At 57.0% G+C, this 12,994-nt stretch overlaps 2 protein-coding genes across 2 annotated transcripts in view; one reads left to right on the forward strand and one right to left on the reverse strand.

Annotated features, from left to right (window-relative positions):
- The window catches only part of TG (thyroglobulin), a 154,775-nt gene that overhangs the window by 300 nt on the left and 141,481 nt on the right, over positions 1–12,994 (reverse strand). Inside the window, exons 44-47 of the mRNA XM_036337618.1 lie at positions 8,698–8,879; positions 7,058–7,165; positions 1,515–1,649; positions 871–1,061 (exon numbers count right to left, since the gene is read on the reverse strand). Of these exons, the coding sequence (XP_036193511.1) occupies positions 871–1,061; positions 1,515–1,649; positions 7,058–7,165; positions 8,698–8,879 (616 nt within the window). The remainder of the gene's footprint in view (positions 1–870; positions 1,062–1,514; positions 1,650–7,057; positions 7,166–8,697; positions 8,880–12,994) is intronic.
- The window catches only part of SLA (Src like adaptor), a 49,187-nt gene continuing 48,959 nt past the window's right edge, over positions 12,767–12,994 (forward strand). The window contains exon 1 of the mRNA XM_036337621.1: positions 12,767–12,957. The gene's annotated coding sequence lies outside the window, so the exon portion shown is untranslated. The remainder of the gene's footprint in view (positions 12,958–12,994) is intronic.

Here is a 12,994-nt window from a genome sequence, read left to right on the forward strand (position 1 = left end):
GAGGGACATGCAATGGGCAGGACAGGACTCGGGGTCATCGCCAGAGAGCCTCTGGGTCTTAGAAGGTAAAAGTGGGATTGAGAGTCTAGAACATGTCGGACGAAGTCACTTCCCTGCTGAATGCTCCACTCTCATTGGACTCCCCATGAAGACCTCTCATCATTCTGCAAAGCTCAGCCCAGCACCACCTGCCCTGGGAGACCCTGCCACCCCTGGCATCCTGCAGCTCCCAGCATGCACCAGGAAGCTGAAGGACTTCCCCTGGGTCACGTCACTCCCAGATGCTTTTTAGGGCATCGCATTTATCTCGATATTCCTAGCGCCCTTATGACGGCTCCTTTTATCATCTCCGTAACATCTCTTCTACAGGAAGTGCTCTTCTACAGGAAGTTCTCTTCTACAGGAAGTGCTCTTCTACAGGAAGTGCTCTTCTACAGGAAGTGCTCTTCTACAGGAAGTGCTCTTCAACGGGAAGTCCATTGCAACAGAAAGAGAAAGAATGCCCGCCTCTCCCCTGGCCAGAAGTCACTCTCCAAGACGTTTGACCAGTCTCCCCAGGGCAGCGAAGCTGAGGGTCCAGGTCCTACCTCCTCTCCCCGTTCAACTGTCCCACAGCTCCCCCCCCCCCAGTGTTCTCTCTCTCACTTCCCTCTACTGCCCCCACGGAACAGGAGGCCCTTGGCAGAGAGGAATGCCCACCCCCTGCAACCCGCTGTGAGCTCTCACGGGAGAGAGAGGTGCTGATGGCCTCCCAGTGCCCATTGGCTCCCAGAGGCTCAGACAGGCCTAACACACAATGTGCGCATAGTAGGTGCTGTGTATCCACTCCCGCCCGCCCTCCCCCTGGCCCTCCGGCTCCAGGCTCCCTACCTGCAGGCGCCTTCAGGGACTGGATGTACTTGGACCAGAAGGAGCAGTCGGCCTTTTTCAGGCCCTGTCGATTGGGAAGCTGGGCGCTGAACTCTTTGTAGTTCTCCCCGTTGGTGCCAGGGACGAAGTCGGGCCAGGGGACTGCGAATTCAGGCCCTTTCCGTGAGAACTCGTGTGGGTAGTTGGGATTCCTGGGGAAGGAGAAGCAGGACACACGCATGAGGGAGACACATCTTTCTTTTCATCCCTTGGGATCACTTCCGCTCACACCTGGTCTCCAAGGACCCACCCACTCACCCTTAGGCGTCCAAGCGGCCTTAACAGCTACACCCCAAATGCTTACAGGTGGGAAGGCCCCGACTCCACCCAGGCCGTTTCTAGGGGAGGGAGATGTGAGCTCAGGACCCAGCAACAGCAGCGCGGCCTTTCGGGGGGTCTGGACGCTCAGGAGGTGGCGTGCCCCTCTCTGTGCTGGTGTCCTTTTATCGGGACCCCATCGCTAGTCTCTGGGATGCCTTTGTGGGCCCACAGCCTGGTGGGAGGGGACCTAGAGCCAGCACACTGGTCTGCCACCTGCAGGTCCATCACGCGGCCCCTGGGTTTGGAGGGGCGGGGTGCGCAACGACGGCCCCCGGCCCACTCACCCGGATCGGATGAAGTTGGAGAAGTACTGCATGACTTTCAGCGCTGTGCGTTTCTCCTCCGGAGTGAACTGCCCCCCGTAGGCAGGGTGGAAGGGCAGCCCGAAGGCATACTGGGCGTCGGTCAGCAGTTCCAGGCTGAGGGAGCACGGGAGGCGGAGAAGCAGGAGTTAAAGGAACAGTGCACGGCTGGAGAAATCCAAGGAGCCCCAACCAGAATCCCTCCCCTATGAAGACGGTGCTCTTGTTATGTTGAGGCTGCTACGCGGTGCTGGTACCGCGGATGGACCTTCTGTCCATGGCCCCTGGGACAGATCTGTGGCACAGCCATTGGCTGCGACCCGAAGGCCATTCTTAGTGCCCAGTGTCCACCATCCATGGTCCCCTTCCTCTGTCCTCAAAGCCAGCAATAGTGAGTCATGTCCTCTGCACGCCCCTCTGTCCGGCTTTTCCCTCTGCCCCCCCTTCTCCTCTAAAGGACCCGTGTCATTGGGTTGGCACCTGGATTGTGGGAAACGGACAGCCATGCAGCCTGAGGGACGCTGTGTGCTGTTTCTGGATGTGAATATAGTTCAGAGGACGGTGGCAAACAGGAGGTCAGGACGAGCCGGTCCTCCAGCCACCCTTGCTGACTACTTCCTGGGCTGCACCCCGAATGGGTGCTGGGGTAAGAGAGGGAGAAGTCGGCCATGCTGGCATGGGGCTTGCGGTCCAACCGGAAATGCAAAGATGTCAACACAAAAAAATAAAATGCTTGAACTAATGATAGACAGACAGACAGACGTCAAAGGATAGAAATGTTTACAAAGTGCCGATGGAGGAGGAGAAAGTGATGCCGCTGGTCTGGGCAAGGACATGGAGGGCAGCTTGTGCCACGTCAGAGAGGAAACCACGCTGACGTGGGCCTTGGGAGAGGACCGGGGTGAGCCCGAGGGGAAGGGAGGGGTGTTTGGGGCCGAGACTCAGCGCGTGTGATGGCGTGGAGTGTGCTTTCTGTGGAGGAGGGGACGGGGGTGAGACTGGGTGGGGACGTGGCAGCTGCTATGACGGGGAACCACGTCCCCGACCCTCTGGGCCTCGTGAATTGTACCGAGAAGTGCTTCATGCTACTGAGCGAGGCTGGGATTTCCCTGGTCCAGGGCAACCCAAAGCGTCAGAACCACAGGGCTACTTGCTGGCTCCAGGCCTGCAGTTCGTCAGGCCCTGGCTCTGCGGAAGGTGTGAGAACCAAGGCCAGAGGAGCCGAGAGCCATGTCTAAAGGGGAGGGGATGCCGGCCGTTTCTAAGCGGCCATTGCAAGCTGCCTTTCCGTGAGGACCGGCCCTGGGTGGTGGCAGCGTGAAGGTCCGACACGGCAGGTGCCAGGGCCGCTGAGCTGTCCAGCAGAGACAGGGGCTGGCTTTTCACATGACGCCCCCACCTCACCTCTCGGCCAGCCCACCAGCCTAGATCGCGCTGGTGGGGGCTTGCGGGGAGGCCCAGGCCGCAGTCCAGCAAGTCCAAGGCCACGGCCACACTTCAGAGCCGACACAGCCAGTCAGCAGCTCCAGTCCCTTCACTTCCCACACGAGGGACCCTCCTTCACGGACATGGGGCTCATTAGGCAGCACAGTGATGAGACGGCGTCACGGGAGGAAGGCGCCTGACCTTGGCCGACAAGGACCTGAGCTGGGACGGGGGCTGAGCCGGGCCCTGGCTGTGAGAAGAGAGAGTGGGTGGGATCTTCCTGGCATCAGGGAGGTGGCTCCTGTAAGGATGATGGGTTCAAGAGGTGCATGCTGTGGAGGCCCCGCGCTCGGCCCATCTGGGTGGACTGACTTGAGAGCCGGTTGCTTGGAGATTTCTTCCCCTGTTGTTCTGTCCGTGGGAGGAAGTTCGTTGACCTCATCCCCATAAACTATGCTCCCCCTTATCTCTCGCTGGCATCGCTGGATGGCTTCCTCCAAGGGAACTGGGCAGCAGGAGGAACAACAACCCACGCTTCCCACGCGGTCATTTCGAGGGCTGAGGCTTTGCCAGGTCGCTCGCACACAGGGGCTGTGAGTGTGCCTCTCTGGACGCATGTAACACACACACGTTCACATTCTGCCCACGGAAGGATGGACAATGGCTTCTGTTCCACAAAAGGATTCATCACCCAATTCTTTAAAGAGTGCGCTCCCAGCCCCAGCCAGTTTTGCTCAGTGGATAGAGCGCCGGCCCTCAGACCGAAGGGTCCTGGGTTCGAGTCCGCTCAAGGGCATGTATCTTGGAGGTTCGATCTGAGACCCTGGTCAGGGCACGTGCGGGAGGCAACCAATCTGTGTGTCTCTCTCACATTGATGTTTCTCTCTCTGTGTCTCTCCCCCTCCCTTCCACTCTCTAAAAATCAACGGAAAAAATATCCTTGGGTGAGGATTAACAAAAAAATTTTTTTTAAAATGAACACCCAATTCACTTAAAATAACACAATGCCACCCCTGGCACCAAGGGACACACGCGCAGCACTCCCATAGCTCCCTGTGGCCCAGCACAGCCGGTGGCTGACGTCTGGCTGCGCCGTGGACGCTCCCGTGGACTCGCTGGGCCCACCGTCCCTTTCAGTCCCTGCACAAAGCTCAGCAGCTGCTGCTCAGAGGGGCTGGGCTCTCCTGGCCCGAAGCACCGACTCGCCTCAGGGAGTTCCGTGTACCCAGAGCCCCGTGCTTGCCTCTGACCCGCTTATGCCCGTTGTGTGTTGTGGGAATCACAGAACTCAATCCCGTAGCCGGCGGAGGCCCCACTTCCAAGAAAGCCCAGCGGCAGTCGTAGAGCAAGCCCTGGGTGTACGGCTTTGTGAGCAATTCAAAGGGAGGGCTCCACGCAGCCTCGCCGCCCGGCCTTTCACCCTGCGCTGAAACCATGCCGACGGACGCGTGTACAGGTGTAGAATTAAAATGAATTGGGGGCGGCATAGACCTATCTCACCCACAGACCAGGCGTCCCCATTTTAATTGGATTTTCCAATTAACTAACTGATCATTGCAGGGGAAAACCGGGTTTCTAGTCTATGTTCTATTTTTTTTTAAAGTTGGCTTTTAGAGAGCTGCGTTTCGAATGTGAAAGAAAAGACCAGTGGGCATTCTGAAAACCATGTCTTCTTAAAAAATCTCCAATGCCTTCCCACCATATTCAGATGACATACTACCTTTTGGCCTGCCACTGTTTACCAACTCCTATGTGAACTGCAAAACCCTGTCTTTTCCCCTCCTGAATCTCCAACCACTTTCCTTCTCTTCAATACACCCCAGCTCCTGGCCGCCTTCGTCATCCTCAAACATGCCACGCCTTTTCCCTTTCCCCTTCCCAGGGCAATTATCCGAATTTACGATGCTTTTTTCTCTGTGTGTGTTGTCTGTTCTTTGCACCCTGTCCCTGGACACTCATCAACCCCACCCCCTGACTACAGTGCTAGTTCCAAGAGGCTTCCGGACTGCTCCATCGCTAGGATCTAGGAGAGGGCCTGGGGCATAGAACACAGAAGGTAACTATTCGATAAATCAGGATCGAAGAGAATGCACACCACAAGCTGTTCGATGGCACGAAACCTGAGTGGTCAGTTTCAGAAAGCGACTCACTTCCATCTTCACTGGGAAGTAATCTCGTTAATCACAGGACGGAGCCAGAGCAGTGGCCCCAAGTCAAGAATCCAGCCACCAATTCCAATGAATTCGCCAAGACAGTCAACTAGAAAGATAATATTTGGGATGTGAAATGTTAAAGCCCCCGGAATGCACAGAGCTGTCTAGAAAGTGGTGTACAGAATGTCTTCAGTCTAGAATTTATGGCTTTGTTTTCCAGGGTTGAGACAACTTATAAAGATTGGAACATTGCTGTGTCTTTAGTCATTTTAAGTTTTTTTTCTCTCTTCTTCTCAGAACCTTATTTTTCCTAAAGAGAAAATAACCAATAACAAACAGCTACGATGTGCCAGGTGTTTAATGCCCATTGACTTGAACCTTCCCACTGGGAAGCAGGTGTGACTGTACCCATTTCATGGGTAAGGAAGTTGAGGTACAGGAACCTGCTCAAAGGAAGAGAACTCCTCAGTGGAAAAGATGGAATTGGCTTTAAAAAAAGGTGTTCTTTCACTGTATTGAGCCACTGCTCCCAAAATTTAAGAGTGGTCCCCCATCCTGTATGGAGCCTGGGTAGATTTTTAATCCCAAGATCCCTACCCATTCAAAAGAGTCAGGTCCTTCCTCACAGAGTTTGTCCTTCAATTTCAGGGACAAAAATCCCATCTATAACGCAGGTGAGCCGTCCCCGAGCCACGCTGGTCTGTGAGGCATTAATGGCGGTCAGGGAGAAGGCGGGGATTTACTGGGCTTTGTTCACTGGCGATGCGAGGAGAGCTAATGTACGCTCACGGAACAGAGGCACGAGACAGATGGCTGAACACGTAAGGCGCACACATCTATTTTAAGTCTGTAGGTCCGAGCCAGGAACAAATGAGAGGGCCGACGGCTCCAGGGCAGCGCGAGAGAAACGTGCCAACAAATCAGTTTCTGTGATTCATTCATTGATTCAGCGTCTACTACAGAGATGGCAGCCACCAGACGGTGGTGGGGCGAGAAGACGCAGGCGCGAGCGCTGCCAGGGACGCGCCCTGATGGACAAGAATTAACAGGACACGTAGCGCTTACAGTTCACCAGGCCTGTCGGCTACACACATTCATCACCACGGGAACCCTCTGAGGCAGGTACTCCCACGCCTACCCCCATTTTTCAGGTGGAGAAACTGAGTCACCGAGGAGGCTGAGTGACTTGCCTAGATCACCGAGCTAATAAGACTCAGAGCGGGTTTCTAGCCACGGTGATTGGCCCAGAGGCACTGCTCTAATCAGGACACTTTGCGCCTCTGTCCACGACCACCATCTCTGCCTCTTGCCCCCCAAAATGATAGGAAGTGAGAGGTGGACGGCACCTTAAAGGTGACCGAGCACACTGCCTTTTACGCCTCTCTAAATGGCATGACCTTGACGTTTCCTCCAGGCTCAGTGTGAGACAGCGAGCCCGGGGCCGGGAGCTCCGGCCCTCCACCTCGCTCTCCTCCTCCTGGGCCCTGGGTGCAGGGTCCCGCAGAGCCCAGTGAAGGGTCACTGCGCGTGGCCTCTCCCACCTGTCCACTCCCATTTTGCAGATGGAAACACTGAGCCCCAAGGAGCCTTTGAACTAGAATAGAACGGACTCGCACCCCACCTGTCAAATGAGGTAGTTGCCTCGCCTTCTGTTTTCAGAGCCATAGACCTGGGGGATGAAGGCCTCCTCCCCATCAACAGCTAACACTGCAATTCCAAGGCACTTCCTGTATCTTTTCTTTGACTTTCCCTTCCTGCAGTACCGTGAACTAAAGGGGCTGCTGCTCTTATACCCATTTTTCAGATGATGAAACTGAGGCTCACAGAGGTGAAGGGATGAGTCCCCCGTCATTGAGTCAGGACTTGTCGCTCAGCCCCGCCCTCTTTTCTCTGCTGTCAGACCCCCTCCATTTGCCAACACCCGCTGTGGCCACGCAGCCCCCTTACCTGCCGTGGCCGTAGCTCTGGGGAGCGTGGTACAGGAACACGTTTCCGCGGGCCCTCCTCGCCCAGTGGCGGGCCATGTCGATCACGGGGCAGATGATGAAGTAGTCCCTGGAGGAAGGAGGACAGAGGAGGGCCCAGTGACAACTGTGTCGGGCCCAGGCTTCTCCCAGGCACCGTCCCTCGGCCACCAAGCCCCTCGCACAGGCCTGCAGAGAGCACATGGGCCAGACTGCTTTACGGCCGCCGTGATCACACGCTGGTGTCCACGGGAAGCATCTTAGGATCAGGAGACTTGTAGACAAACATCTTCTCAGAGAATCAATATCACTTACCGATTTGGGAGCAAAACATTTTACGATAAAACAAACACATACAGCAGCCGATGGAGCAGAACAGAAAAGCACTGCGCGTTTTAAAGGACAGAGCTCAGGGTGCTTCATGCCCAGGATTCCTAGGCTCTCGCCATGATGCCCCTCCCCCGGGGACATTTAGCAGCGTTTGGGGACTTTTTTGGTGGTCACAGCTGGAGGTGGAAAGGTTTCTACTGGCATCTAGTAGGTCAAGGCCAGGAATGCTGCTAAAATAAACATCCTCCGATACAGAGGACAGCCCTCCCCAGAAAGAACGTTCTAGTCCAGCGCTTCTCAACCTGTGGGTCGCGACCCCTTTGGCAGTCGAACGACCCTTTCACAGGGGTTGCCTAAGACCATCCTGCATATCAGATATTTACATGACGATTCATCACAGTAGCAACATTACAGTTATGAAGTAGCAACGAAAATAATTTTTTGTTGGGTCACAACATGAGGAACTGTATTTAAAGGGCCAGAAGGTTGAGAACCACTGCTCTAGTCCAAATGTCAGCGGTGAGGAGGTGGACATGGTTTACACCGGCTCCCCTTTGGGGTGACGGGAATGCATTTCAGAAGCCCGCGCTGGCCACAGCAGGCCCTGAGTGGGGCAGTGCCAGGCTGGGAGCTGGGGAGGGGCTGGCCTGGCTAGAACTGGGCCACCACAGCAGCTGGCCTGGGCCACCAGGGTTTGAATCCCACTCAGCCCTCCCTGCATCTCCTGACTCTCCATCGCCTCAGCTGAGAAATGGGCCCAGGAGCCCACCCTGCAGAGACGCCGTAACAACAGTCTGACACCCATGAGGGTCCCTCAGTGAGGAGGTACCCTCCCCCCCAGCCGGTGTCTGGGCAGCTCCGGTGTTTGCAGGGAAGGCTCTGAGGGAGGGGCCTGGGGTGAGGTTCTGGAAGGGCAGATGAAGACCGTGTGCTTCATCCCACGGTCCCCCTGGAAGAGTGGTGAGCGGGACAGAGATGAGAGCTGCGCTGTGGGGAGAAACTGCCAAGGAGACCGGAGGCGGGGAGGCCCACGGAGGCCAGTGCCTGAGTCTGGCTGGGAGAGAAGGAAGGGACGAACTAAGGGAAGACTGGAGTCCTCTCTGCTGAGCTGGGCCCGACTCTCTCTCCATCAGCATTTCACTCGCCCCTGGCAGGCAGTCACCCCGGCTGGCGACTGACCGGATGACGCGAAGGACAGTGCAGCACCGGGTCCCGAACCTCAGTCTCTCTCACGCCCTGGGCGTCCCCTGGCGCCAGGGGCGGCGGCGGCAGGAACCATGTGCTTGGTCTTACCGGGTGGCGTTCTCCAGGGCCCGGGAGAAGGAGGCGTAGTCGTCGGCAGAGTGCTCCAGGGAGTAGTACCACGTGGCGGCGGCCAGCACGCCCGGGTCCGCGTCCTCGCCACCCAGCGAGTTCTGCAGCGCCCGGTAGAAGGCTGTTTTGCTACTGGTCCGGCCTTGACTTTCCTCAAATTGCTGAGAGAGAGAGAGAGAGAGAGAGAGAGAGAGAGAGAGAGAGAGAGAGATGAAAATTCATTCCCCGGTCAGATTCTGCAGGTATTGCTCAGAACCTTCTCTAGAATTCTCCCTCTGGGAAGCAGGGGGACGTGGCGTCCAGCCCACGGGTGCTGGCTCAGGCTGCTAGGTGTGGATCCCAGCTCCGCTCCTTCCAGCTGTGTGATCGTGAGCAACGGGCTGCCCTCCGTGCCTCCTCCCGCACCCGCGATGGGCAGGTGGGGGCCCCGCACAGGGGGGTGTGAGGACCACAGGTCAGTGCCGTGGGGCCATCGCTCGGTGCCTGGCCCGCAGGGAGTGAGACTGCATCGCGAGCTGACACAGGCGCACCCCGTGCCTCTCCCTCCCAGGACTGCCCGTGTCGCCTGGGGCTGTGGGACAGCTAACGCCGGGCTCAGCCACGGCCTCAGTCCGGCGGCAGGATGGCTGCCTGTGCTTTCACAGGGACACGGCGGCCGGGCCTCGGAAAACAGGCTCCCCGTGCCCGTGGGCCCCGTGTTCCGGTGGGCGGAGACGGAAAATAAGCAAATAACTGCAGCTCAGCAGGGGACAGGCGCAGTGATGAGAAACCGCAGCGTGAGAGCCACAGGGCAGGGCCACTTTACATAGGACGGTCAGGGGAGACAGGTGGCTCTCGGGGGACGTGTGTCCACATGGGAATACCCTTCCTCTCCTCCCTCCCTCCCCTGTCCCTCCTTGCCCCCTCTCTCCTGCTCCCTCTCCATCTCCTTTCGCCCCTCCTCTTTCTTTCTGCCTCCCTTTCTAGTCCCCACGTCCCTCCCTCCCATCTGCACTGGGGGAACTTGGGGAGGACCATCCCCCCAACCCCCCGCCCAGGACTCAGTGTCCTCATTTCTGAAGAGGAGGCGGCAGAACATCAGGGGCACAGCTGTGAGCGTGAGGCCCAGGCCCCTTGGCCCCCGTCTGGCCCTAGGATGTGTGTTTACATATTTCCAAGCTTCTGTGTCTACAGCGGAATGCCCTTATCAGGACACGCTGGCATGTGTAAGCTGTGTCTGTGGACATCTCCAAGCAGGCTGGGCTGCGGTTAGAACGGGAGGAGGGGATGTGATCAGGCTGCAAGCCCCCGGCTGACACTCTTAGCGCATCCTGGTGAGCTGCGGAGCATTCACTGCTCCTCCAACAAATGTCTACGGAGTGCGGACGGGTGGAGGGGCATTTGGGACGCAGCGGGGGACAGGTCGGGCTAAGTTCTCTGCCCTTGGGGGCTTCAAGTGGAGCTGGGGATGGACCACGCCCGACACATCTTTGCAGCAGAGAATGTTCAGCGGTGAGAAGGACTAACTAGCCCGTCAGGTGTGGATGGTGAGGGAGGGGATGGCTGGCGGCTGGCGTGGCTTCGGGAGAGGCCAGGAGGAGGGTCCTCCATGGTTTGCAGCTGCCAGGACAGAGTGCCCCCGAGCATCGGTGGGTGTCTGCGTCCGTGAGGCGATGGCGCAGTGGAGAGAGCGTGGCTCTGGAAGTGCAGGGCCCACCTCCTCGCTCTCGCTGGCCCCACAGCCCCCACTGCTCAGTGTCCCTGCCTGTCACTCAGCTGCAATGGCCCTCAGCCAGGTCACGCAGGACTGCACCGTCAGGTCCAGCAGCCGATCGCTGTCCTCATCACCCTCCGCTCTCAGTGACATCCGGTGCTTGACCGCGGCTTTCTTTCGGAAGCTTTTCTCCTTGGTTTTGGTGACATCGAATTTTCCTGGCTTCCCTCCAGAGCTGTGCCCACAGGCGTTCTCTCCTGGACTCCCAACTCATATGCCCAACGGCCAAGCCAACGCACGCCCCAAATCTGGTTATTTCTCACCGATACCTTGTCTCTCACCCCAATTTAATGTATGTGCTCGCTCCCGGGACCTCACGGCAGTGTAATCTGGCATCTATCTCCTTTGCCACTCCTCTAGCGTCAGTTTTCCACAGACCTGCCAGAATGCTCTTACTTAAAAAGATAAATCAATATAATCACTTCCTGGCTTACAACATTCTAACATCAGCCCACTGCAAGTAGAATAAAATCACTTTTCTGATGGCTGATGATACGCATCTAATATGTCCCTCAGACACGTCTGACTTCCTCTCCTACCACTGCCTCCATTGTCCTGGGTTTCTAACCCTTGGCCTCCTCTGTCCCCCAGGCAATCCCTGCCCCAGGGCCTTTGCACTGGCTCTTCACATAGCTGTCTCCATAGCTGCCCCTCCTCATCATGCAGGCCTCAGAGCACAGTCACCGCCCTGGCTTCCCTGACAAAGGACTTTCCTCCCTTGCATCACTTCCTCGCCCGTGACTGGTTCATTTTCTTCAGAGCACTTTTCCGAGACCTGAAACCCTCCGTGTATTTGCTTACCGGGCACTGTTCTCTCCCTGGGACACCAATTCCACAAGTCAGGAGCTTTATCTGCTAGGTGACAACCTTCCCCCAGAGCCCCTGCATGAATATATGCGGGATTCTTGCATGAATGAATGTGTGGCTGACTCCTGTCCCTACTATTTGCTGTGGGTGTTGAGGGACAGGCCCCCTTCTCCGTTAGGCACAGTGGGCCCGTGCCTGGGGCCCCCCACAACTTTAGGGGCCCATGAAAATATTTTCCTTTCCATTTCTTTTAAAATCATAACTAAATGAATGAATAAGGACTAGAGTAAAGAATCCAGCCTGTGTTTTCCATAACAAAGAAGGATCTCTTACCCTTTGGGGCAGCATGGAGGGACCTGGAGAGTATGATGCTAAACAAAATAAGCCAGAGAATGACAAGTGTCACACGATCTCACTCAGATGTGGAATCTAATGAACAAAATAAACTGACGAACAAAATAGATCCAGAGACATAGAAGCAGGGACAGACGGTGGGATCTCAGAGGGAAGGCGGGGCTGGGGGTGTGAGTGGAGAGTGATTGACTGGGGAACATATATGCATATATGCATAAGCCATGGACACAGACAATAGGGCGGTGAAGGCCTGGGGAGGGGCGGGTGTGGGAAGGAAGGGGTCAATGGGGAAAAAAAACCAAAGGGGACATCTGTGATACTTTTGACTAAAGATAAATTAAAAAAAGAACCCATCCTGGCTCATGTTCATCTTTTACCAGCGCCCCCAATGGAAAACATGGCTGAGTAAATAGTAGATATAATCACCGCCCTCATTAAGGCAGTGAATAATAAATACAAGTATGCATTTGGGGGAGAAGCCAACCCCACTGATCCGCAGGGCCATGGGGTTCATTAGAGGAGGGGGCGTGTGGAGGGTCCTCTCTGAGGTACTGGCCGCAGGCTTGTGGTGGGTGTGCTCGCAGAGCCCAGAGCCAGGGGCCCGGAAGGGTTGCCAAAGTGCTGGACACTATCTCCTGGGCCTGGCGCCCTCTCAGGCCGCGTGGGGATGGGCGGGGCTGGCCGCACTGTGCCCACGTGAAGGCTAAGGAACTGCAGTTCTGGCTAAGCAGCTTGCCCAAATCCTCAGGCTGAAGGCAGGAACTTAGACCCATTTTCTGACTTCAGGTCCTGGGCTGGGTCAGACTCTGGCCCCGCCCCCCCCCTCCCCCGATGGAAGGATTCCGCACATCAGCGCCTCTTTTCAGGACACCTGTGTGCTCCCTGGGCTCCTGCCTGGTCGGCTGCTAGGATCTGTCACAGAGGCTGGATTCTGCCCTGCTGGGGCCCGTGCCAGCATCGCACGCTGCCAGGTGCCGCTTGCTGCCCCCCTCCTGCCCCCCCAGGTCTCCTCTCCATCTGCTCCTGGCCCAGGCGCTCTGGGTGAGGCAGCCCTTTCGGATTTTTCCTGCCTTCCTTGAAGATGCTGCGCTCAGAGGGGGAGGGGGCACATCGCGCCTTGGAACAAATGTGCTTCTGCTCATGCAAATGAATGGCCGGGCGTAGGCAGACTGTCGGTGTCACCGTCAGGGAGGGGGAGAAAGAAGGGGAGAGAAATCCCACCGGGCGACTAATGAAGACTTTCAACGGGGAGCTGCCACTTCAGGAAACACGCTCACGCGCCCAGGACGGAGCCTCCCGGCGTCTCGGCGGCCCTGACGCTCACGGTATGTGCCTCACGGGGGAAGGGGGGGGGGGTGTCAT

This window comes from Myotis myotis, unplaced genomic scaffold (genome assembly GCF_014108235.1).
Source record: "Myotis myotis isolate mMyoMyo1 unplaced genomic scaffold, mMyoMyo1.p scaffold_m19_p_16, whole genome shotgun sequence".
NCBI lineage: Eukaryota > Metazoa > Chordata > Mammalia > Chiroptera > Vespertilionidae > Myotis > Myotis myotis.